The sequence below is a fragment of the Cherax quadricarinatus genome, chromosome 86, assembly GCF_038502225.1.
Source record: "Cherax quadricarinatus isolate ZL_2023a chromosome 86, ASM3850222v1, whole genome shotgun sequence".
Taxonomy (NCBI): domain Eukaryota; kingdom Metazoa; phylum Arthropoda; class Malacostraca; order Decapoda; family Parastacidae; genus Cherax; species Cherax quadricarinatus.
The window spans coordinates 12811278-12834021 of NC_091377.1; the positions used below are offsets into that span (position 1 = coordinate 12811278).

General features: G+C 39.9%; 1 protein-coding gene across 1 annotated transcript in view; it reads right to left on the minus strand.

The window, feature by feature from the left end:
• LOC128703044 (protein FAM200C) overlaps positions 1–22744 on the minus strand; it is a 165282-nt gene that overhangs the window by 70330 nt on the left and 72208 nt on the right. The window contains exon 5 of the mRNA XM_070103649.1: positions 10170–10305. Within this exon, the coding sequence (XP_069959750.1) occupies positions 10170–10305 (136 nt within the window). The remainder of the gene's footprint in view (positions 1–10169; positions 10306–22744) is intronic.

The following is a 22744-nucleotide window of genomic DNA, read 5'->3' on the forward strand; positions in this document are numbered from 1 at the left end:
GAAAAAGTTTTTACACGTTTTAAAATTTAAAAACAAAAAAATCTACATTTTTCATACTTTCAGATGTTAAAAAAACGTATATATACTTTGGACCATTTAAGGGCTAAAAAAGGGATTTTAATAAGGTCTTGAGGATATCTCCCCAAGAGAGAACCTGCATTGGGATTTAAAATTGAAAGTTTAGATTTAAAAAAGGACATAGGAAAGTTTTGGGTTTTGGAAATAAGTAGTTGATGGTAACATCCTGTTGGGTTTTGAGGCTGGACTTTGGTGTTTCAAATTTAGGTTGATAATACATATGGGAGGGTTGGGGAAAATGGGACTTCGTCAACTTATTTCTTGGGTAGCATTAAAAACGGGTTGGGCAAATGTTTTTTAGTGGGATGTTAAAACCTGCCTAGTAGGGGCCCAAACAGGCCTCCTGCAGTGTTCCTCCTTTCTTATGTTCTTTCTAAAGCTCAATTAAAGGCCCCCCATTTTTTACCCCTGGCCCCCCAAATTTTTACCTACTCCCCCCACAACTTTTTTACCCACTTTTTAAAACCCCCAACCACAAGCCCTCTCACATTGTTAAAACTCCCCACCATTCATAACATTTCATTTTTTAATTTTTTTCAACAAATTCTCCCCAGGCAGGGTGTTTTTTACTCAATTACCCCCCATCTGTCACTATTTGATCAATTTTTTAAACCCTGCAAAGCTTAAAAAAAATTCTTTCAATTTTAATTTTCAAAGATTTTTTTTTTTTTTTGCTTACCTACAAATATGTACTCATTCAATAAGATGTTTTTTTAACAATCATTAACCCTTGCCATCTCATAATAAATGTAACTGATTTAGGGGCCCCAATGCAGATCTGTGTTTTTAAAAACAGCTCAATATTTTTTATTTCTATCTATTTTAAAATTTAAAAAATGGGTTTATTGTGGAACGTCTCACACCTTAAAATTTAAATTTTTTTTTCTTCTGAGAAATGGGGTGTTTTTTGCCATTTTAGCATGTTGACGTAATTCAAAAAATATTTTTAAATTTTCACAAATGCAGTTAGGAAGGATAAATAATCTAGAGTTATTATGGAAACAGTTGTGATACTTAAACTGTGGAGTATAAACTGTAATACAAACTCTGCTATTGGCTGAGATGTTACCATAGAGACATTTAAGCCCTTTATGATTGTGCTAAGTCCCCTCACAGACCCTCCTCCTACTATTCAAATGCTGCCCAGAGGCAGGTCCACATCACTGGTTGGCTGGTGTATGCAGTGAGCATAAACAAAAAACGGGGTGGGTCACCTGGCTCTGGGGGAAAAATAAAAACAGACAGGTCCTAGATGTGGCCAGAAAGTGCAATGGACAAGTGAAATAGCAGCCAACGCTCCCAAAAGGGCCTTTAGGGTTCCCCAGCGCCGGGCTTAAGCCCAAAGCGGGGGGTGGCTGAAAAATCCTGTGTCTTGCTGCCTTTGCCCCCCTGACATCATTTCTGTATGTAGTGCCCACCCTTGACCAGTGTGAGAGGGTTTTTACAGCAAGCTCTTCTCCATACAGGGGGAGAAATGGGGCTAGGCTTGGGACAACTAGTTCGAAAAAAGGGGACGACATCCCCATTTTTAACTTGGTCTAGACACTCCCATGAAAGGGGCCCAAAGGGCCCGGGCACCACTTTGAAAAGGGTGGGCAGGGGATTTCCCCCCAAATCTCTCCTACCGGGTGTCCCCCTGGCCAACCAATTATGATAAAAAATTCGGGCGACCAGACATATCATTATGGACCCAAAAACTAAATTATGGATTCTTTTTTTTTATCATGCTTCAATGTTTTCCCAACCCAATTTTTTTTCCAAAATTGCTGAAAACATTAATGAAAAACTGTTAATGAAAGTTTTTTGTATGTCTAAAACATTTTTAACACATCAGCCACTTCCCCTGTCTTCCCGAGGCATGCTGATAGTCAGTTTTTTTTTTTTTTTTCAACAAATCGGGCCCTCTCCCCAGGAGGGGGAAAAAAGAAAAAATCAAAAAAAAAAATTTCATCATCATTCAACACTTTCACCCACTGCACATATCACTGTTTTTTTAATCTCAGAATACAACAGTCTAGAAGCATACACATATAAAAATAAAAAATATCCCTCCAAACTGCCAATATCCCAAAATTCAATTTTCTCACCCCCCCTCCAGAGTGCAGGCACTATCTTTAACTCCAGGACTCAAGTCTGGCTAACCCGTTTCCCCGAACCCCTAAATGTTACTTTACTCATACATCCCTACTTTTTTATTTTACATAACTTTGATAATATATTGTAATCCTTTAAAATTTTAAAATCAAGTAGTAACTGTAATATTTACTGAGCCCTTTTATCATGTAGGGCACTCAGAGCATTTCCCTACTGTATATGCACTTAACAAAACACACAAAAAAAAATAAAATTAACAATAAAAGCTAGGAACATAAATTAAGACAAGCAAATATTTTTTTACCAAGTTAAAATGCCAGTATCAGTTAAAAAAACATTTTATTTAAAAACAAAGCTTCCCGAAAATTCCTCAAGATCCTAAAGTTCCGTAAATTTTAAAAAACAAAGATGGTGTCTAAGGCTGAAGTGTTTTCAGTGGCAGCACCTAAAACCCTGGAGGAGAAAGGAACATCTGGAACAGATGGCTATGGGCAAGATTGTGCTCATCCAATTGAAATTCATTTGGTACAATTCCTTTTGAGGATCAAACACCCCCATCGGAAACTTCCAAAATTGCCAGTCGTAGGGCCCCGTGGGCCTGCCACTTCCCAAAACCTCTGTGGATATCGCTCAGCGCCATTGCTTCCCTCCCCCTGTCGTTTTCTGGACAAACAGAGCTCCACTCCCATACCATTTGGGTTCTCAAAAACCAATAATCCCCCATGCTCCTTAATTTGGATGAGCTTTCACTGATTTTTTAGTAGCTCCCCAAAAATCATTAAGTATCTCTCACTGATATATTTTAATACACCGGGCGTTTCTGGCAGAAAAGACAGGTGCAGGGTGTGTCATGTTTGCCAGTCATCCCTTTTCTTCATGTTGCCTTCTTTCCCCAGTCATCAGCAAAGCTTTCTTTGTCATTTCCTCAAGTCCGCCCGCCCCCCAAGAATACCTGGCTGGATTTCAAAATTCTGTATACAGACTGGTATGGGATACCTTTACCTGATGAGTTCCAAAGGTTTTCTCCTCCCCGAGCCAAGCCATAGATCAGGGGTTTTTGGTGCTTCCTGTCACCAGGCTGGTGCTGCTGGTGATCCATCCCACATATCCATCACAGCCCGGTTTATCTGGCACCTGGAACGATACTGACAAGATGTGAAAAAAACGTATGTAAATTCAGGCTTTTGAGGGAAAATTTTTTTCAGTGTCTTCTCAGAAGTCATTAGGGGAAAAACTTCCTCTAATAAATGTTGAAATTCATAAATCTTTTTCCCCTCTTATATACAAATTCCCTTCCCCCCTTTTCTAACCCAAAAACTAATACCCAATCAACAATCGCACAGTCTATCATCCACGTTGAATCCGGTAACTCTTTCCTATATTTAAAAAGTAACCACTGGTAGGCTGGATGTTTAAATTTTTCCCGAATCTTGAACCATTTAACACTTTTTCAATACTGTACCATTAAATGGCGTCTTGGAAAAGGGGTGGAAAAAGATAAAAAACACACATAAAGTGGGAGTTTCAATTGCTCTTTCTTTTTTGTGCTCTTGGGAATTCTGAAGAGAAGTTGCAGAGGTTGGTGGATAATTTGGTATATCAAAAAAAAGAAAATTAAAATGAATACAGGAAAAGTAAAATTAAGGGATCAAAAAATTGGTGATGAAAATTGGATTCAGATTGGGAGAGAGTATGGAGGATGAATGTATTCGAATTTGGGGGGGGGATGTTCAGCGGATGGGTCTATGAAGATGGGTGAATCATAGATTGATGAGGGAAAAATGGGTTTCACTAAAAGGGGGTCTGTGGGGACAAAAAAATTTTCCCTTGGGGCAAAGAGGGAATGTTAGTATAGTTTACCACGGGTCTTATGTAGGTGTGGATGGGTGATGAATGTTGCCCCGCGAGGGGAAAGGGTGGGGCAGTGGAGATGTCTTCTGAGGCATGGTTGGTGTGAATATAATGCGAGTTGTGTTTGGAAGTTGGAGGAGGGCCGGGTTACCTGTTTTGGGTGAGGAAGGGGTTTTGGTGGTTTGGACATGTAAGAATGGGCGAAACAATGACTTCAAGGTTATCGTCTGAGTGGAAGGGAAAAAAAGGGGGTGGGGGGGGGGTAGGAAGGTTGGAGGAGGGAAAGGGGGGTTTTTTTGGTGCGGGGGCTTGGACCCCGCAGGCAGGGATGCCGTGTTTGATAAGTGAATGGAGACAAAAGGTTATTAATCGGTTGTTGGGTGTGAGCAAAATAACATTTTGGGGTTCAGGGGAAAACCGGCAGGCGGACTTGAGTCCTGGAGATGGGAACACAGTGCCTGCACTCTGGGGGGGGTTTAATGTTGCAGTTTAAAAACTATATTAAATCCCCTTCCAAATCAGTGATGGAGTGAATGATGGTGGTTTTTTTTTTTGGCCACCCTGCCTTGGTGGGGAAACGGTGTGTTAATAAAAAAAAAAATAAAATAAATGACTAGTTAATTCAATGCATTGTGTATAGTTCTAACAAATAAAGGGAAAAGTAATGAAACAGTTTTTCTGAACAAAAAGTTCCCAGTATGTAGACAATGGGGGGTCTTTTATTTAAAACTTTTTAAACTGTAGCAGTGTCCTGAAACCGCATTAATTTCTACCAGTGACATCTGAAAACTTTTTAAATTTCAAAAAATTTTCTTTTTTAAACATCGGCCGTCTCCCCCGAGAAATGACCAAAAAAGAAATCCACCATCACTCCTCCATCATTTCTTCCAGAGATAAACCAATACACAGTTCAAAAACCCAAAAAAATACATAAATATATTTTTTTGTTTTAGGTAGTAGATTGGCAGAACAACGGAAATCCGTCCTGCCAAGTGAAATTAAAAGGAAAAACCCGTAATTTTTTATGATGGTAGGATTCTTTCCCTTTTCTTCTCATAAATTTCAAAAGTTTCAGATGCGTCTTGCTCTTCTCTTACGGGTCCCTAAAAACTGACAACATATATTACACACCCCCCTGGGTTTCTTCTATTTTCTTTCTAGTTCTTTTTTGTTTTTTTTCCTCTTTTTCTCATGAATGAAATGGGGTTCCCTCCGAAGCCATGGGGTTTAAGCGACTGCGCCGGGGGCAAGGATGTAACCTCTTCTTCTGTTTATTACTAAATGTGAAAAGGGCTTTGTTTTCCTTTTTGGCCCCCCTTGGGATAAACCCCTTTGTTGGGAAAAAAATATTTATTTGTAAAGGAACTCTTAAAAAGTATACTTGGGAAAAAAAAGGCAATAAGCTCTAATTTCCACCTGGGCCAACTGATCATAGATCGACCCCCCCAAAACCTCTAGGTATTCCCGGTTACCCAAATTTCTTTTTTATATGGATTATTTGCCTGATTTGTTTGCATCCATAATTCCATTAATGCTAAAATCTCTTTTTGGGGGAAACCTCCTTTGCTTTTTGACACCCAGGGTCAGCTGTCATTTGAAAAGGGCACTATGTACTTTCATTTTTAAAATTCAAGCCTACCAATTGAATTCTACATGTTTATGGATACATGTCCCCCACATGAAACCCCCCCATACTGACTGACTGTTTACTATTGACAAATCACCATTAAATGCCATCACCTAGCATATGAAACTTGCAATATTCAAAAAAAAAATGCTCACCTCTAAAAAATTTTAGTCCTTGGTCATTATAAATTTCCAGTATTCAAACCTAAGTTATTATGAACTCAGATAAAGTTGTTATAAACAACTGTCAATGAATAAACAAATGGATGGACGAGGGGCTTGAAACACAGTCCATAAATTGACGGGAGAGCATCCGACTATAAATTTATGGACTGCGTTTCAAGCCCCTCGTCCATCTTTCTGTTTATTCATAGGTCATAATCATCAATATGTGAGATAGCACTCATCTCCTGAACTCTCAGTGTAAGACAGTCAACAGTTAATACAATATTTGAAGTGGAAACTGTCTCATTGCTTTAAACTATATTGTTACTTAATCCTCTGACTGTCTCCCATGTAGATCTACATTATTAATGCTGGTGTTGCTCAGTTGAATCTACATTTTAAGCACAGCATCCTCAAATATGCTGTGAGCAGTAAATTTTGGCATAGACATGAGAGAATGGGTCTGTGCAGTGGGTATGCACAGTACAGTATAAAAGAATCTACTACATGCAGTGAATGATGGGAAAAGCAAACCTTTGACCTCGAGTCTGGTTTAAAGTTGTGACTCTGAGGTGTTTTCTTCGGTAATTCTTATGATTGTATTGGCTGTTTTGTGATATCAATTGATAGAATGGAAGACATTCTAGTGAACTAGAGATGATTTTAGTCAGTTTCAGACCAGAAGTAGCCTGAAACAGGCCTCAAAATGGCAGACATATTTGATTTTTGGTGATTTTCCTAATGAAGGTAGGAGAACCCCCAGTCTGTTTTAGAGGGTTTTATTAGGTCTGCTTCAATTATTGGGACAGCCTCAACCATGACCAATCATTTTTGATTATACAGTGGACCCTCGCCTAACGAACGCATCGCATAACGTTAAATTCGCCTAACGATACATTTTAACGCTAACATTTTGCCTCGGCTAACGTTAAAAAACGCGCCTAACGATATTCGTTCTTAGGTACCAATTAATATCGTTAGGTGAGGGTCCACTGTATTTTATTAAATGGAGTAACAAGGTATAACTTTGATTTTTTGTATGATGATGGATTCAAAATGGAGGACAAATGTTATATAGGAGAGGCTACTGGACACGATTAATGAAGAGAAGAAAGGTTGCTTTAACATTTTTGGTGCCGGTCCTGTTATATCATGGCTTTGAAGCCAGTGTAAGTCCCGTAGTACAATGCCATGAACTCAGCTCACTCAGGTAAGCTGTGAGTGGTAAATCTGGGCCTAGATATGAGAGAATGGGTCTATACAGTAAGTGTGCATCACATAAAAAAAATTTTGGTTTAAAACAGCAATTTTGCATTGTATTTCCAGATGGTTTATATGGTTGTATTCTTGGTTTCTTGGTCTCATTTAATAGAATGGAAGATATATTACAGAAATAGAGATGATTTTGATTAGTTTCAGGACTGAAAGTAACTTGAAACTGAGCTCAGAGTAGAGGAAGTGTTCAATTTTTTCCAAATATTCCAGAGTACACGTCCAACTGGCCAGTCTAATATACATTTAGGAGTGCAATGACATTATTTATACATTTATTACAATAATGCAGTAGTCTGCATAACAGTAAATCTTTTATTTTTGTGTGAATAAAAATTCAAAATGAAAAGCAAGTGTAATATCAGAGGAGCCTGGAGATGTGACTAAGGAACAGAGGAAATGTTTATTTAGTGCCAGGAATGTTTACACTGTTTATTCTGGACCCTATTTCCAAATTGGCAACTATTGAATTTTGTATGAAATTGGCCAAATCATCAATTTCTGATCACTATATTGGATAGATGAAATAGGTAAATGGGTAGTTTCTTGTGTTCAGTCAATAGAATAGAAGAAATACTAGCAAAATAGCTATGAGTTTGGCAGACTGGAACAATGGAACTGGACAAAAATAGTGTGCAAAGTGGGTGAAATAGCTGGCGTGTAAATATCTCCTAGACTGCTAACTTTATGAGAGCATAATTTCGCAAGTTTTCCATCAAATTTCAGACTTTGGGTTTCATTACCTTCAAAAAAAATTCTCTATAATTTCATGAGATCATTTTTTTTTTAATTTTTCGACCCTGAGAGCAAGTTTGAGAGCAGGGGTCGTGACACTTAAAGGGTTAATGACTGGAATGCCTGTAGTGTTAATTCTGGACTCTATTTTTAAACTAGAATGTGTTGAATTCTGTGTAAAATTGGCCAAATTACCGACTTCTGTGCACTCTATACGTTAGTTCTGATTGAATGACCAGTTTCTTGCACTCAACTAATTGAATGGAAGGCATAAGAGTGAAACAGCTAGAAATTGGATCAAGGTGAACAATGGATTTGGCTTAAAATAGGACACTGGCAATTTAGGTATTGGCAAAATTGTTAATGCCTAAATTGCATCGAGACTGCCAACTATGCACCTGCATAGTTTCCTAAGCTTCCCATAAAATTTCACACATTTGGTGTCATTACCCTCAGCCAAAGATTTTCTACCATTTCATAATATACAATATTTTTTAAAAACTCACGACATTGTCAGTAATTTTAAATTCAGGGGTTGTAACAGTCAAGGATTAAATGCTAGTAGGTTGAATGTTACTGACAGATGTGAGAGCTGTTAGTAATATTTTTACATATCAAATTAATTTCATTTTCATATATGGCAACCTCTCCATGGGAAAGTGGAAAAGAATTCTTCCTCTGTCAGCCATGTGTGTCGTAAGAGGCAACTAAAATGCTGGGAGCAAGGGGCTAGTAACCATTTCTCATAAGAACATAAGAAAGGAGGAACACTGCAGCAGGCCTGTTGGCCCATACTAAATTTAAAAAGAATAACTTTCATTTTTCTTTTTGGGCCACATTGCCTCGGTGGGATACGACCAGTTTGTTGAAAGAAGTAGTAAAATATGAAATATGAAAATGCAAAGAAACTGTAAATGATCTCTTGTACCTGTAAGAGAGAATTTACTTGATTGGCATAATGTAAGAATCTAGAGTTTGCTTATTTTTTCTGTTTTACACTGCTGAATTACGAGGCTAAGAGTTGTTATCCTACCTCAGCCCATTTCAAAGCAGAGCTCTATCTAAAGTGAACTCTAACCACCCAGGATGTCACCTACAACATTTAGCTAGCACTCACATCTGACAGTAAAGACTCACGTGCAGAGAAGAACGTTATCGAGACATTTGCCTGCAGGCGGGTGAAACGCCTCTCCACAGGCAAAACAACTCAAAAAGTTCCTCTCTGTAACAGTGTCATTTTTGTTGGGTTTAATATGGGAGAAGAGTGAGGTGGCACTAACACTAATAGGTGAGCCTGTTATCTTGTATTAGCAAACAAAAATGGAGCCCAGCCCTTCCACACATCTGCCATGAATGCCTGCCTTGAATAAACTGACTCGGCCCATGGACAGCCAGGCAGTGTTCAAATGGGAGTCACATGACTCTAGTGTGATGAACAAGGACCCACAAGGGATGACACTTATAAATGAATACATATTAATGACATTTTTCACCACTTGTCAGCTTGGTGCCATTTGTCTCCACCTATGTATCACTTCACTGCTTAAGTGAACAGGGGCAACAGATTACGTACAAGAAACAGGTCCAATGTTTCCACCAGCCCCAAGATTAAACCACTGAATTTATGAGAATTAGGACAGGTTTCTCAAATGTATGCCAGGACTCCTTTTAAGTGGTATGCAGGGTCTAGCTTGCCTTAAATGTTTTGCATACTGTGGGGTTTTCTTAAAATATGCAAAAAGAGGTACATTCTCAAAACTAACCAATCTGAATACGCAAATAACTCAGACACAGGAGAAAGAAACTTACGTGTGTGACATCAGCACACCCATCAGCTGGCCTGTGTCAGAAAGAGTGTATTCACCACAGAGAGTGTTCACCACCGCTCACTGAGCCTGACAGCCTCAAAAAGAGTGTATTCGCCACTGAGCATGTTCACCACTGCTTGAGAGTCCACTAAGTTCACCTGATGGCCTCAGGCAGAGACAGAGTATTCACCAGGTGTGTTCACCTGGTGAATACAACTTGGATCATAAATTAGTCACACACTAACACATGAAAGTAAGGGAGCCAGTATATATATGAGAGGGGGGCAGGGACCAGACAGAGGGAGGAGGAGGAGGAAAGACGGAAGTGGAGATAATAGTGGTAGAGGCTATTTGTGTATTGTTCCAGTCATGGTATTGTGCCTTTTTTGTTCTTTAACTCACCTGAAACCTAGCAAACTGCAAACCCCTTCATTGTAACTTCAATGCATATTCTACAGAAAAGAGTTTTAATTTTAAATTTCAAATCCGAATTTATTATTGTTACACTGACAATTCCATTCCATTACAAAGAGCACCTACCCGTAAATAGTTGAGAAGGTAAAACTTGTCATAAATCTTGTTTTTTGGGTTAAGAGAACGGTGCTGTTGTTTACGCATGTGGGTCCTCAACAACTGATGAGTCTTAAATGTTTTTTCACAAAACAAACACTGTATCCTGAAAATTGATAACAAGCAATACAGTCTTAAAATATGTAACAAGAGAATACACAGTACAACAAAACTGCAGATGTGAAAATCAGCACAAAATGAAGCCAATTGTTTGATAAATATAAATTATATATTAGGCTAATTACTGACAGAAGTATAAGAAAGTCTATTCCCAACCCCTTCACCATTTTATACATTTGACCAAAGTAACATCTAATTCCATAAAAAGGCTCAAATGCATGGTAAAAGTTATGTCCAATCAACATCCAGATTTTTTGGGCTTCCTAAGTCATGTGTTTCAACTGTCCGATATTTTTACTTAAGTGCTTCCTGTGAACAGCTTCAATTATTCATAGATTTTTTGAGATGCTTATTTTTTGGGGGGCCTAGGGACACAACCCATAAGAGACCAACCACAAGATTCCATTCAAAATAAACTCAATGGATTCCTAATGCCTAAATAATTTTCTCTTTGGTCATTTGTTTTTGCAAATGTTATTGTCACTAAATTGGACCAGTAATTAATGAGACAGGAGCCTCTGAAACATACAAAAAATTGAAAAATCAATTAAATGGAGATACTGTATTGTAATTTTGCATTATTTGGCGATGATTAATTTACAGAACCTCTAGCAATGTAACTGACAATTTTGGGATTGACTATTATCACACATTCGTGAGTGCAGATATGCTCAAAAATACTAAGGTGCTTTCTCATTAGCACTCAATTTCAATAGAGTAATGTAAAATAAACTTTTATCATTATGAAACAGAATAATAATTAACACGGGACCAGGGAGTATATCTGCCATAGATCATGACTGAAATGTTGTACTTAAGTCCTAATCGTGCAGTAGTAACTGGTCATTGTGGGACTGTGATTTCAGGTGTAGAAAACTGAAAGGGGACATTTTAAGGATGGGTATTAGGATTAAAGCCAAGACTTAAGAACTGGTTACAGAGAGCACACAAACACCAAAGTGGAGGAGCACTGCATGGGAACTACTGCCCCATGCTAAGCATGACCTTCTCAAACCCAACCCTCCTCACTCAGGATTTTAGCTTCAATGACTACTTGGCATATTGTGTCACTCATATAACACTATTGCTAAACCATTAATTTCCTATATTATGATGGAGGGAATATTTTGAGGAATTGTTAAATGTTGATGAAGATAGGGAAGCTGTGATTTCGTGTATAGGGCAAGGAGGAATAACATCTTGTAGGAGTGAGGAAGAGCCAGTTGTGAGTGGGGGGGAAGTTCGTGAGGCAGTAGGTAAAATGAAAGGGGGTAAGGCAGCCGGGATTGATGGGATAAAGATAGAAATGTTAAAAGCAGGTGGGGATATAGTTTTGGAGTGGTTGGTGCAATTATTTAATAAATGTATGGAAGAGGGTAAGGTACCTAGGGATTGGCAGAGAGCATGCATAGTTCCTTTGTATAAAGGCAAAGGGGATAAAAGAGAGTGCAAAAATTATAGGGGGATAAGTCTGTTGAGTGTACCTGGTAAAGTGTATGGTAGAGTTATAATTGAAAGAATTAAGAGTAAGACGGAGAATAGGATAGCAGATGAACAAGGAGGCTTTAGGAAAGGTAGGGGGTGTGTGGACCAGGTGTTTACAGTGAAACATATAAGTGAACAGTATTTAGATAAGGCTAAAGAGGTCTTTGTGGCATTTATGGATTTGGAAAAGGCGTATGACAGGGTGGATAGGGGGGCAATGTGGCAGATGTTGCAAGTGTATGGTGTAGGAGGTAGGTTACTGAAAGCAGTGAAGAGTTTTTACGAGGATAGTGAGGCTCAAGTTAGAGTATGTAGGAAAGAGGGAAATTTTTTCCCAGTAAAAGTAGGCCTTAGACAAGGATGTGTGATGTCACCGTGGTTGTTTAATATATTTATAGATGGGGTTGTAAGAGAAGTAAATGCGAGGGTCTTGGCAAGAGGCGTGGAGTTAAAAGATAAAGAATCACACACAAAGTGGGAGTTGTCACAGCTGCTCTTTGCTGATGACACTGTGCTCTTGGGAGATTCTGAAGAGAAGTTGCAGAGATTGGTGGATGAATTTGGTAGGGTGTGCAAAAGAAGAAAATTAAAGGTGAATACAGGAAAGAGTAAGGTTATGAGGATAACAAAAAGATTAGGTGATGAAAGATTGAATATCAGATTGGAGGGAGAGAGTATGGAGGAGGTGAACGTATTCAGATATTTGGGAGTGGACGTGTCAGCGGATGGGTCTATGAAAGATGAGGTGAATCATAGAATTGATGAGGGAAAAAGAGTGAGTGGTGCACTTAGGAGTCTGTGGAGACAAAGAACTTTGTCCTTGGAGGCAAAGAGGGGAATGTATGAGAGTATAGTTTTACCAACGCTCTTATATGGGTGTGAAGCGTGGGTGATGAATGTTGCAGCGAGAAGGCTGGAGGCAGTGGAGATGTCATGTCTGAGGGCAATGTGTGGTGTGAATATAATACAGAGAATTTGTAGTTTGGAAGTTAGGAGGAGGTGCGGGATTACCAAAACTGTTGTCCAGAGGGCTGAGGAAGGGTTGTTGAGGTGGTTCGGACATGTAGAGAGAATGGAGCGAAACAGAATGACTTCAAGAGTGTATCAGTCTGTAGTGGAAGGAAGGCGGGGTAGGGGTCGGCCTAGGAAAGGTTGGAGGGAGGGGGTAAAGGAGGTTTTGTGTGCGAGGGGCTTGGACTTCCAGGAGGCATGCATGAGCGTGTTTGATAGGAGTGAATGGAGACAAATGGTTTTTAATACTTGATGTGCTGTTGGAGTGTGAGCAAAGTAACATTTATGAAGGGATTCAGGGAAACTGGCAGGCCGGACTTGAGTCCTGGAGATGGGAAGTACAGTGCCTGCACTCTGAAGGAGGGGTGTTGGTGTTGCAGTTTAAAAACTGTAGTGTAAAGCACCCTTCTGGCAAGACAGTGATGGAGTGAATGATGGTGAAAGTTTTTCTTTTTCGGGCCACCCTGCCTTGGTGGGAATCGGCCAGTGTGATAATAAAAGTAATATTATGACTAAGTCTCAATTTGCACAATTTTATTTATTATTTTGAGTTCTTGGTTAGATATCCTCAACCTCTCCTTTATTTGTACTGTACCTGTCTTCTGCTTGCATCCTTTAATCATATTTCTCCTCATTTTACATCTTTCTGGAGAGTGCAGGTTCAGGGCTGTAAATCTATCTTCATATGAATGATTCTTTATACAGTGGAGTAATTTCGTCAAGTAAAAGGACACAAGTGTAACTAATGTGACATTTTATTGTGTCAACGTTTCACTCTCCAGGAGCTTTTTCAAGCTGTTACAGCTGGACAAAGCTCCTGGAGAGCAAAACATTGCCACAATAAAATGTTGCATTAGTTGCACTTGTGTCCTTTTACTTAACCCTTTGACTGTCGCAGCCGTATATATACATTTGCGAGGTACCATGTTTGACGTATACATACTCATAAATTCTAGCGGTTTCAAATCAGGCAGGAGAAAGCTGGTAGGCCCACATGTGAGAGAATGGGTCTGTGTGGTCAGTGTGCCCCATGTAAAAAAAATCCTGGAGCACGCAGTGCATAATGAGAAAAAAAAACTCCGACCGTTTTTTTTAATTAAAATGCCGACTTTGTGGTCTATTTTCGTATAGTATTTGTGGTTGTATTCTCGTTTTCATGGTCTCATTTGATAGAATGGAAACGATATTATAGAATTAGAGGTGATTTTGATTAATTTTACTATAAAAAAAACCTGGAAATGGGGCACAAAGTACGGGAAATGTTTGATTTTTGCCGATGTTCAAAAGTAAACAAATGATGTCATTGTCCAATAAATGTCCAAATAGCCATTCTAATATGCAGTCATGAATGTGTTGACATTATTTATACAATTATTACAATATTGCAGTAGTCTGCATAACAATAAATCTTCTATTTTTTGTTTGAATAAAATTTCAAAATAAAAAGCAAGAGTAATATCACAGGGGCCTGGAGACGTGACTGATGAACAAAGAAAATGTTATTTTAGAGCCAGGAATGTCTGCATTGTTCATTCTGGTCCTTATTTTGAAATTGTCATATTTTTTAATTTTCGTGAAATTGGCCAAATTGCAAATTTCTGACCATGTTATTGGGTAGTTGAAATCGGTAAATGGGCAGTTTCTTGTACTCAATCGATGGAAAAAATGGAGTTCTGAAGAAATAGCTATGAGTTTGGTTGACTGGAATAATGGAATTAGCTGAAAATAGGGCTCAAAGCGGGCGAAATCGCCGATTTGTAAATATCGCCGAGGTCGCTAACTTCGCGAGAGCGTAATTCCGTCAGTTTTCCATCAAATTTCGTTTTGGTGTCTTTACAATCGGGAAAAGATTCTCTATCATTTCATAAGAAAAAATAATATTTTTTTTTTTTTAAATTTTGCGACACCAGGAGACACCTCAGGATTGGGGGTTGCGACAGTCAAAGGGTTAACATACTGTAAGAAATTCTAGCAACATTAATGGAATAATTTTGTCATCCGTCTCAGTAAGTTCTCCAGTGTACAGATGTCCATTCTATAGTCTAGAGAGCAGAACTGTGTCATGAATTCTGAGCAAGGCCTTACTAGTGATGAATGACATAGGGTAAATAAAGCATGAGTAAATTTTACGTATACAGTGGACCCTCGAGTTTCGTAAGCCTCAAGCTTCGTAAATTTCGACTTTCGTAACGTTTTCTTGTCAAAACATAGCCTCGCGGTTCATAGTTTGGCTTGCCATTTGTCACTCATCCGGAACACGTATGAGTGGCCTCCCAGCATCTGCGCCACACAAAGGAGCCCGACACACCACTAACAGTCAGTGCGACATTGTTTATTGGCGAGTGAACATCACTGAACGCGTCAATACGATACATTTCATAATGTTCCATTCTTTCTTGTGCTTGCAACTTCTAAATAAACCACCATGGGCTCGAAGAAAGCTTCTAGTGCCAGCCCTTTGGTAGAGAATGTGAGAAACATCATAGAATTCAAGAAATATATCATTGCAAAATATGAAAGTGGTATGTGTGTGGCTCATCTTGCCAGGATGTATGGGAAGCCCCATACAGCCATCGCTTCCATCATGGGAAAGAAAAAGGAAATCAAGGAAGCTGCTGTTGAGAAAGAGGTAGATATGTAGATATACTCGAAGATGTTGAGAGTTTGTTGTTCGTGTGGATCAACCAAAAATAGGTAGCAGGAGATAGTGTTATGCAGTAGATAATTTGTGAAAAGGCAAGGCAGTTGCATGCTGATCTCATAAAGAAAATACCTGGAGCGAGTGCTGATATAAGTGAATTAGTGGTAAGGCATGGCGAGGCTACCAGTTCTGACAAATATGTAGCTGAAAAATTCGTGCAGGCTGAAGGATTCATCCCCCAACAAGTGTTCAATTGTGACAAAACAGGCCTCTTTTGGAAGAAAATGCCAAAGAGGACCTACATCATGCAGAAGGAAACAGCACTCCCAGGACACAAGCTTATGAAAGACAGGCTAACTCTCATGTTCTGTGGTAATGCTAGTGGGGATTTCAAAGTGAAGCCTTTACTGGTGTATCACTCTGAAAATCCCAGCGTGTTCAAGAAACACAGTGTCGCCAAGAGTAAATTGTGTGATGTGGAAGGCTAACAGTAAGGCATGGGTCACGAGGCAAATTTTCATTGATTGGTTCAATGAAGTGTTTGGCCCGAGTGTGAAGGAATAACTCCTGGAAAAAGAAATTGCCACTCAAGTGCCTCCTGGTACTGGACAATACTTCTGCTCATCCTCCAGACTTGGATGACCAAATAGTGGAGGAGTTTAGTTTCATCACAGTGAAGTTCTTGCCCCCTAATACCACTCTTCTCATCCAGCCCATGGACCAGCAAATCATTTCAAACTTCAAAAAACTGTACAGCAAAGCAATGGTTTAAAGGTGCTTTGATGTGACCTCAGACACTCAACTGACCCTAAGACAGTTCTGGAAAGATCACTTCAACATTCTACATTGCATAGGCCTTGCAGATAAGGCTTGGTAGGGAGTGACTTCCAGGACTTTGAACTCTGCTTGGAGAAAATTGTGGCCAGATTGTGTCCTCGACAAAGATTTTGAAGGGTTTGAGGCTGACCCCGCCGTCCCTTCACCTGCTGTGCAATCAGTTGTGGCATTGGGGAATTCCATGGGGTTGGATGTGAGTGGCGAGGATGTGGAAGAGTTGGTGGAGGACCACAATGAAAAGCTAACCACTGATGGGCTGCAAGAGCTTCATCTGCAACAACAACAGGCCACAGCCGAGGAAATTGCTTCAGAGGAGAAGGAAGACAGATGGAAGAAGGTGCCTTCTTCAAAGCTTAAAAACATTTGCAAAAAGTGGAGTGAGGTGCAGACGTTTATGGAAGAACATCACCCTGACAAAGATGTTGCAAGCCATGTTGGCAACATGTACAAAGACAATGTCTTGCTCCATTTGAGGCAAATTTTAAAGAGATGCCAGAAACAGAGCTATCTGGAACAATTTTTTGAGTGACAGGGGTCCAGTGACTCTCAAGCTGGTCCTAGTGGCATTAAAAAACATAGAAGGGAAGTAACCCCAGATAAGGACTTGGTACCTAAAGTCTTCATGGAAGGAGATTCCCCTTCCAAACAATAGTGTTACTTCTCCATCCTCTCCCCTCCTCTGGTCTTCCATACACCAACAACAGTCTTCAATAAAGGTAAGCATCATGTTATTTTTCTTTTATACTTTATGTCTCATTGTTTTCTGTATGTAAATCTATATTTAATGGAACGGATTAATTGGATTTACATTATTTCTTATGGGAAAAATGGTTTTGCCATTTGTAAATTTCAACTTTCATCACACTCTCTGGAATGGATTAATTACAAAATTTGAGAGTCCACTGTATTAAGTAGACTTAAGCTTTTGAAGAGTGGGGGAGTGTTGCCTGGCACTAGACTGAAACATCATTTGTACAGCCATTTTTTGTCAAGTTTATTTTTTAATATCAAATGAAGCCACATAAGCCTTATTACAAACACTTAAACATTGCTGTCCTGACTGCAGATCTCTGCTCAGCATAACTCCCAAGTCCTCTTTTACATTCTGTATGATCAATTTCTATATTTAGTTTATAAGTGCCAGGGTTATTGTCATTCATGCCAATTTTCTGATTACATTAGATTGTCTAAATCCTTCCTCTGAATTTATTTGTCAGTTTGTCAACACAAAAATGTGTCATAAGCGAATTTACTCATGTTCTTTTCATTACTTTATGAAGATTATTAATAAAGATTATTAATAACAAGGGGTCTTCAACCAATCCTCGGGAATGCTGCTTGTGATTGATCCTCATTCTGATTTCATCCTATTAGAGCAAGCTTTCTGCTGCCCATCTGTCAGTCATGAACTGATCCATGAAAGAATACTTTTGTGTTCGTTAGGTAGTAGGTTGATAGACAGTAACCACTCAGGGAGGTATTACCATCCTGCCAAATGAGTGAGACAGAAACCAGTAAACTTTACATGATGGTAGGATTGCTAGTGAATTTTTTCTGCCTCATATACACAGGTAGTAGGTTGGTAGACAGCAACCACCCAGGGAAGTACTACCGTCCTGCCAGATGACTGTGAAACAGAAACCTGTAACTGTTTTGCATGATGGTTGGATTGCTGGTTTCTTTTTCTGTCTCATAAACACGTTAGATAACAGGGATATCTTGCTACTCCTACTTACATTTTGGTCACACTTCACAGACACGCACATGCATATATATATACATACATCTAGGTTTTTCTCCTTTTTTAAATAGCTCTTTTTCCTCTTTATTTCTTCTATTGTCCATGGGGAAGTGGAAAAGAATCTTTCCTCCGTAAGCCATGCGTGTCGTATGAGGCGACTAAAATGCCGGGAGCAATGGGCTAGTAACCCCTTCTCCTGTAGACATTTACTAAAAAAGAGAAGAAGAAAAAACTTTATAAAACTGGGATGCTTAAATGTGCGTGGATGTAGTGCGGATGACAAGAAACAGATGATTGCTGATGTTATGAATGAAAAGAAGTTGGATGTCCTGGCCCTAAGCGAAACAAAGCTGAAGGGGGTAGGGGAGTTTCGGTGGGGGGAAATAAATGGGATTAAATCTGGAGTATCTGAGAGAGTTAGAGCAAAGGGAGGGGTAGCAGTAATGTTGAATGATCAGTTATGGAAGGAGAAAAGAGAATATGAATGTGTAAATTCAAGAATTATGTGAATTAAAGTAAAGGTTGGATGCGAGAAGTGGGTCATAATAAGCGTGTATGCACCTGGAGAAGAGAGGAATGCAGAGGAGAGAGAGAGATTTTGGGAGATGTTAAGTGAATGTATAGGAGCCTATGAACCAAGTGAGAGAGTATTGTGGTAGGGGACCTGAATGCTAAAGTAGGAGAAACTTTTAGAGAGGGTGTGGTAGGTAAGTTTGGGGTGCCAAGTGTAAATGATAATGGGAGCCCTTTGATTGAACTTTGTTTAGAAAGGGGTTTAGATTATAGGTAATACATTTTTTAAGAAAAAGAGGATAAATAAGTATACAAGATATGATGTAGGGCGAAATGACAGTAGTTTGTTGGATTATGTATTGGTAGATAAAAGACTGTTGAATAGACTTCAGGATGTACATGTTTATAGAGGGGCCACAGATATATCAGATCACTTTCTAGTTGTAGCTACACTGAGAGTAAAAGGTAGATGGGATACAAGGAGAATAGAAGCATCAGGGAAGAGAGAGGTGAAGGTTTATAAACTAAAAGAGGAGGCAGTTAGGGAAAGATATAAACAGCTATTGGAGGATAGATGGGCTAATGAGAGCATAGGCAATGGGGTCGAAGAGGTATGGGGTAGGTTTAAAAATGTAGTGTTAGAGTGTTCAGCAGAAGTTTGTGGTTACAGGAAAGTGGGTGCGGGAGGGAAGAGGAGCGATTGGTGGAATGATGATGTGAAGAGAGTAGTACGGGAGAAAAAGTTAGCATATGAGAAGTTTTTACAAAGTAGAAGTGATGCAAGGAGGGAAGAGTATATGGAGAAAAAGAGAGAGGTTAAGAGAGTGGTGAAGCAATTTAAAAAGAGAGCAAATGAGAGAGTGGGTGAGATGTTATCAACAAATTTTGTTGAAAATAAGAAAAAGTTTTGGAGTGAGATTAACAAGTTAAGAAAGCCTAGAGAACAAATGGATTTGTCAGTTAAAAATAGGAGAGGAGAGTTATTAAATGGAGAGTTAGAGGTATTGGGAAGATGGAGGGAATATTTTGAGGAATTCTTAAATGTTGATGAAGATAGGGAAGCTGTGATTTCGTGTATAGGGCAAGGAGGAACAACATCTTGTAGGAGTGAGGAAGAGCCAGTTGTGAGTGTGGGGGAAGTTCGTGAGGCAGTAGGTAAAATGAAAGGGGGTAAGGCAGCCGGGATTGATGGGATAAAGATAGAAATGTTAAAAGCAGGTGGGGATATAGTTTTGGAGTGGTTGGTGCAATTATTTAATAAATGTATGGAAGAGGGTAAGGTACCTAGGGATTGGCAGAGAGCATACATAGTTCCTTTGTATAAAGGCAAAGGGGATAAAAGAGAGTGCAAAAATTATAGGGGGATAAGTCTGTTGAAATACCTGGCAAAGTGTATGGTAGAGTTATTATTGAAAGAATTAAGAGTAAGACGGAGAATAGGATAGCAGATGAACAAGGAGGCTTTAGGAAAGGTAGGGGGTGTGTGGACCAGGTGTTTACAGTGAAACATATAAGTGAACAGTATTTAGATAAGGCTAAAGAGGTCTTTGTGGCATTTATGGATTTGGAAAAGGCGTATGACAGGGTGGATAGGGGGGCAATGTGGCAGATATTGCAGGTGTATGGTGTAGGAGGTAGGTTACTGAAAGCAGTGAAGAGTTTTTACGAGGATAGTGAGGCTCAAGTTAGAGTATGTAGGAAAGAGGGAAATTATTTCCCAGTAAAAGTAGGCCTTAGACAAGGATGTGTGATGTCACCGTGGTTGTTTAATATATTTATAGATGGGGTTGTAAGAGAAGTAAATGCAAGGGTCTTGGCAAGAGGCGTGGAGTTAAAAAGATAAAGAATCACACATAAAGTGGGAGTTGTCACAGTTGCTCTTTGCTGATGACACTGTGCTCTTGGGAGATTCTGAAGAGAAGTTGCAGAGATTGGTGGATGAATTTGGTAGGGTGTGCAAAAGAAGAAAATTGAAAGTGAATACAGGAAAGAGTAAGGTTATGAGGATAACAAAAAGATTAGGTGATGAAAGATTGGATATCAGATTGGAGGGAGAGAGTATGGAGGAGGTGAATGTATTCAGATATTTGGGAGTGGACGTGTCAGTGGATGGGTCTATGAAAGATGAGGTGAATCAAAGAACTGATGAGGGGAAAAGGGTGAGTGGTGCACTTAGGAGTCTGTGGAGACAAAGAACTTTGTCCTTGGAGGCAAAGAGGGGAATGTATGAGAGTATAGTTTTACCAACGCTCTTATATGGGTGTGAAGAATGGGTGATGAATGTTGCAGCGAGGAGAAGGCTGGAGGCAGTGGAGATGTCGTGTCTGAGAGCAATGTGTGATGTGAACATAATGCAGAGAATTCGTAGTTTGGAAGTTAGGAGGAGGTGCGGGATTACCAAAACTGTTGTCCAGAGGGCTGAGGAGGGGTTGTTGAGGTGGTTCGGACATGTGGAGAGAATGGAGCGAAACAGAATAACTTCAAGAGTGTATCAGTCTGTAGTGGAAGGAAGGCGGGGTAGGGGTCGGCCTAGGAAAGGTTGGAGGGAGGCGGAGGTTTTGGTGGGGTTTGACTTCCAGCAGGCATGGGAGCTGTTTGATAGGAGGAATGGAGACAAATGTTTTTTAAATTTTTTTGGGACAGAGAGAAAGACACAGGGAAACACCGGGGACCTTATTTAGACGTCCAAATCCAGGGGCCTTATCAATACAAACCCCGAAAAACAAACAGTAGAACCTTTTAAAGGTGGGTTCAGCCTAAACCCGGGGGGAAAAAGGGGCGCCCCAAAGCGGGGAGATTCAAAGCAAAGGATCCCCCATAATAACGCCGAAAGAAGGAAAACCACGGGGTGGGGGGGATTCCCAGGGGAAAAGTGGGCCCTTTCCCAAAAGATGGGTTTTTTGGGGTAGAAAAGGTTGTAAAGGTGAAGGTTTTTACATGTCTCGAATTAATTCCATGATGTTGAGACCCCGACAGTTGGGTAAACTGGAGGATACAAAAGATAGACACATGTGAAACCCCCCGGGGCTTTTTAAGAAAGCTTTGCCATCCAGGGCTTTAAAAAAATTTAAACATAACTTAAAGACAGTAGAATTTGTAAAAGAGAGGAATAGCCCTAACCCTAGAGGGGGGGAAAAACCCCATAGTCGGGGGAGATTCTAAAAGAGAAGAAAAAAAATTTCCTCTTTATATAGTAACGCTGGTGGCAGACAAAAGGAAATTCACTGGGGGGTTTCCCCAAAGTGGAAGTAGGCCCTTTCCCCAAAACCCTTCACAACTTGTCAGACACTGCAACATCATGGAATCTTAATTCTGAGGACATTTACATAACCTTCACAACTACGACAACTACTACTACAACTAACCCATCTCTTTGGGAAGGACCTACTTCCACTGGGGAATCCCGCCCACCAGTGAATTTGCCCTCGTCTGCTTCACCTGACGTTACTGTATGAGTGCCAGGATTCTTTCTTCTGCTTCAGAATCTCCACGACTATGGTGGTGTTCGCACCTACTCCTAGGTTGAGGGACTGATTACCTCATCTTCTGTACATAGTTCTACTGTCTTCAAGTTATGTCCTGGAATTTGTATTGATAAAGCCACTGGATGGCGAAACGTCTACAATAAAGATACCCAGATGTTGCACATGTGTCTTACTCTCATCTTGTCGGTATTATATACCATTCGTACACAACTTGTCAGACACTGCAACATCATGGAATCTTAATTCTGAGGACATGTACATAACCTTCACGACTACGACAATTACTACTACAACTAACCCATCTCTTTGGGAAGGACCTACTTCCACTGGGGAATCCCGCCTACCAGTGAATTTGCCCTCGTCTGCTTCACCTGACGTTACTATATGAACGCCAGGATTCTTTCTTCTGCTTCAGAATCTCCACGACTATGGTGCTGTTCGCACCTACTCCTAGGTTGAGGGACTGATTACCTCATCTTCTGTACATAGTTCTACTGTCTTCAAGTTATGTCCTGGAATTTGTATTGATAAAGCCACTGGATGGCGAAACGTCTACAATAAAGATACCCAGATGTTGCACATGTGTCTTACTCTCATCTTGTCGGTATTATATACCATTCGTACACAACTTGACATGCTGTTGGAGTGTGAGCAAAGTAACATTTATGAAGGGGTTCAGGGAAACTGGCAGGCCGGACTTGAGTCCTGGAGA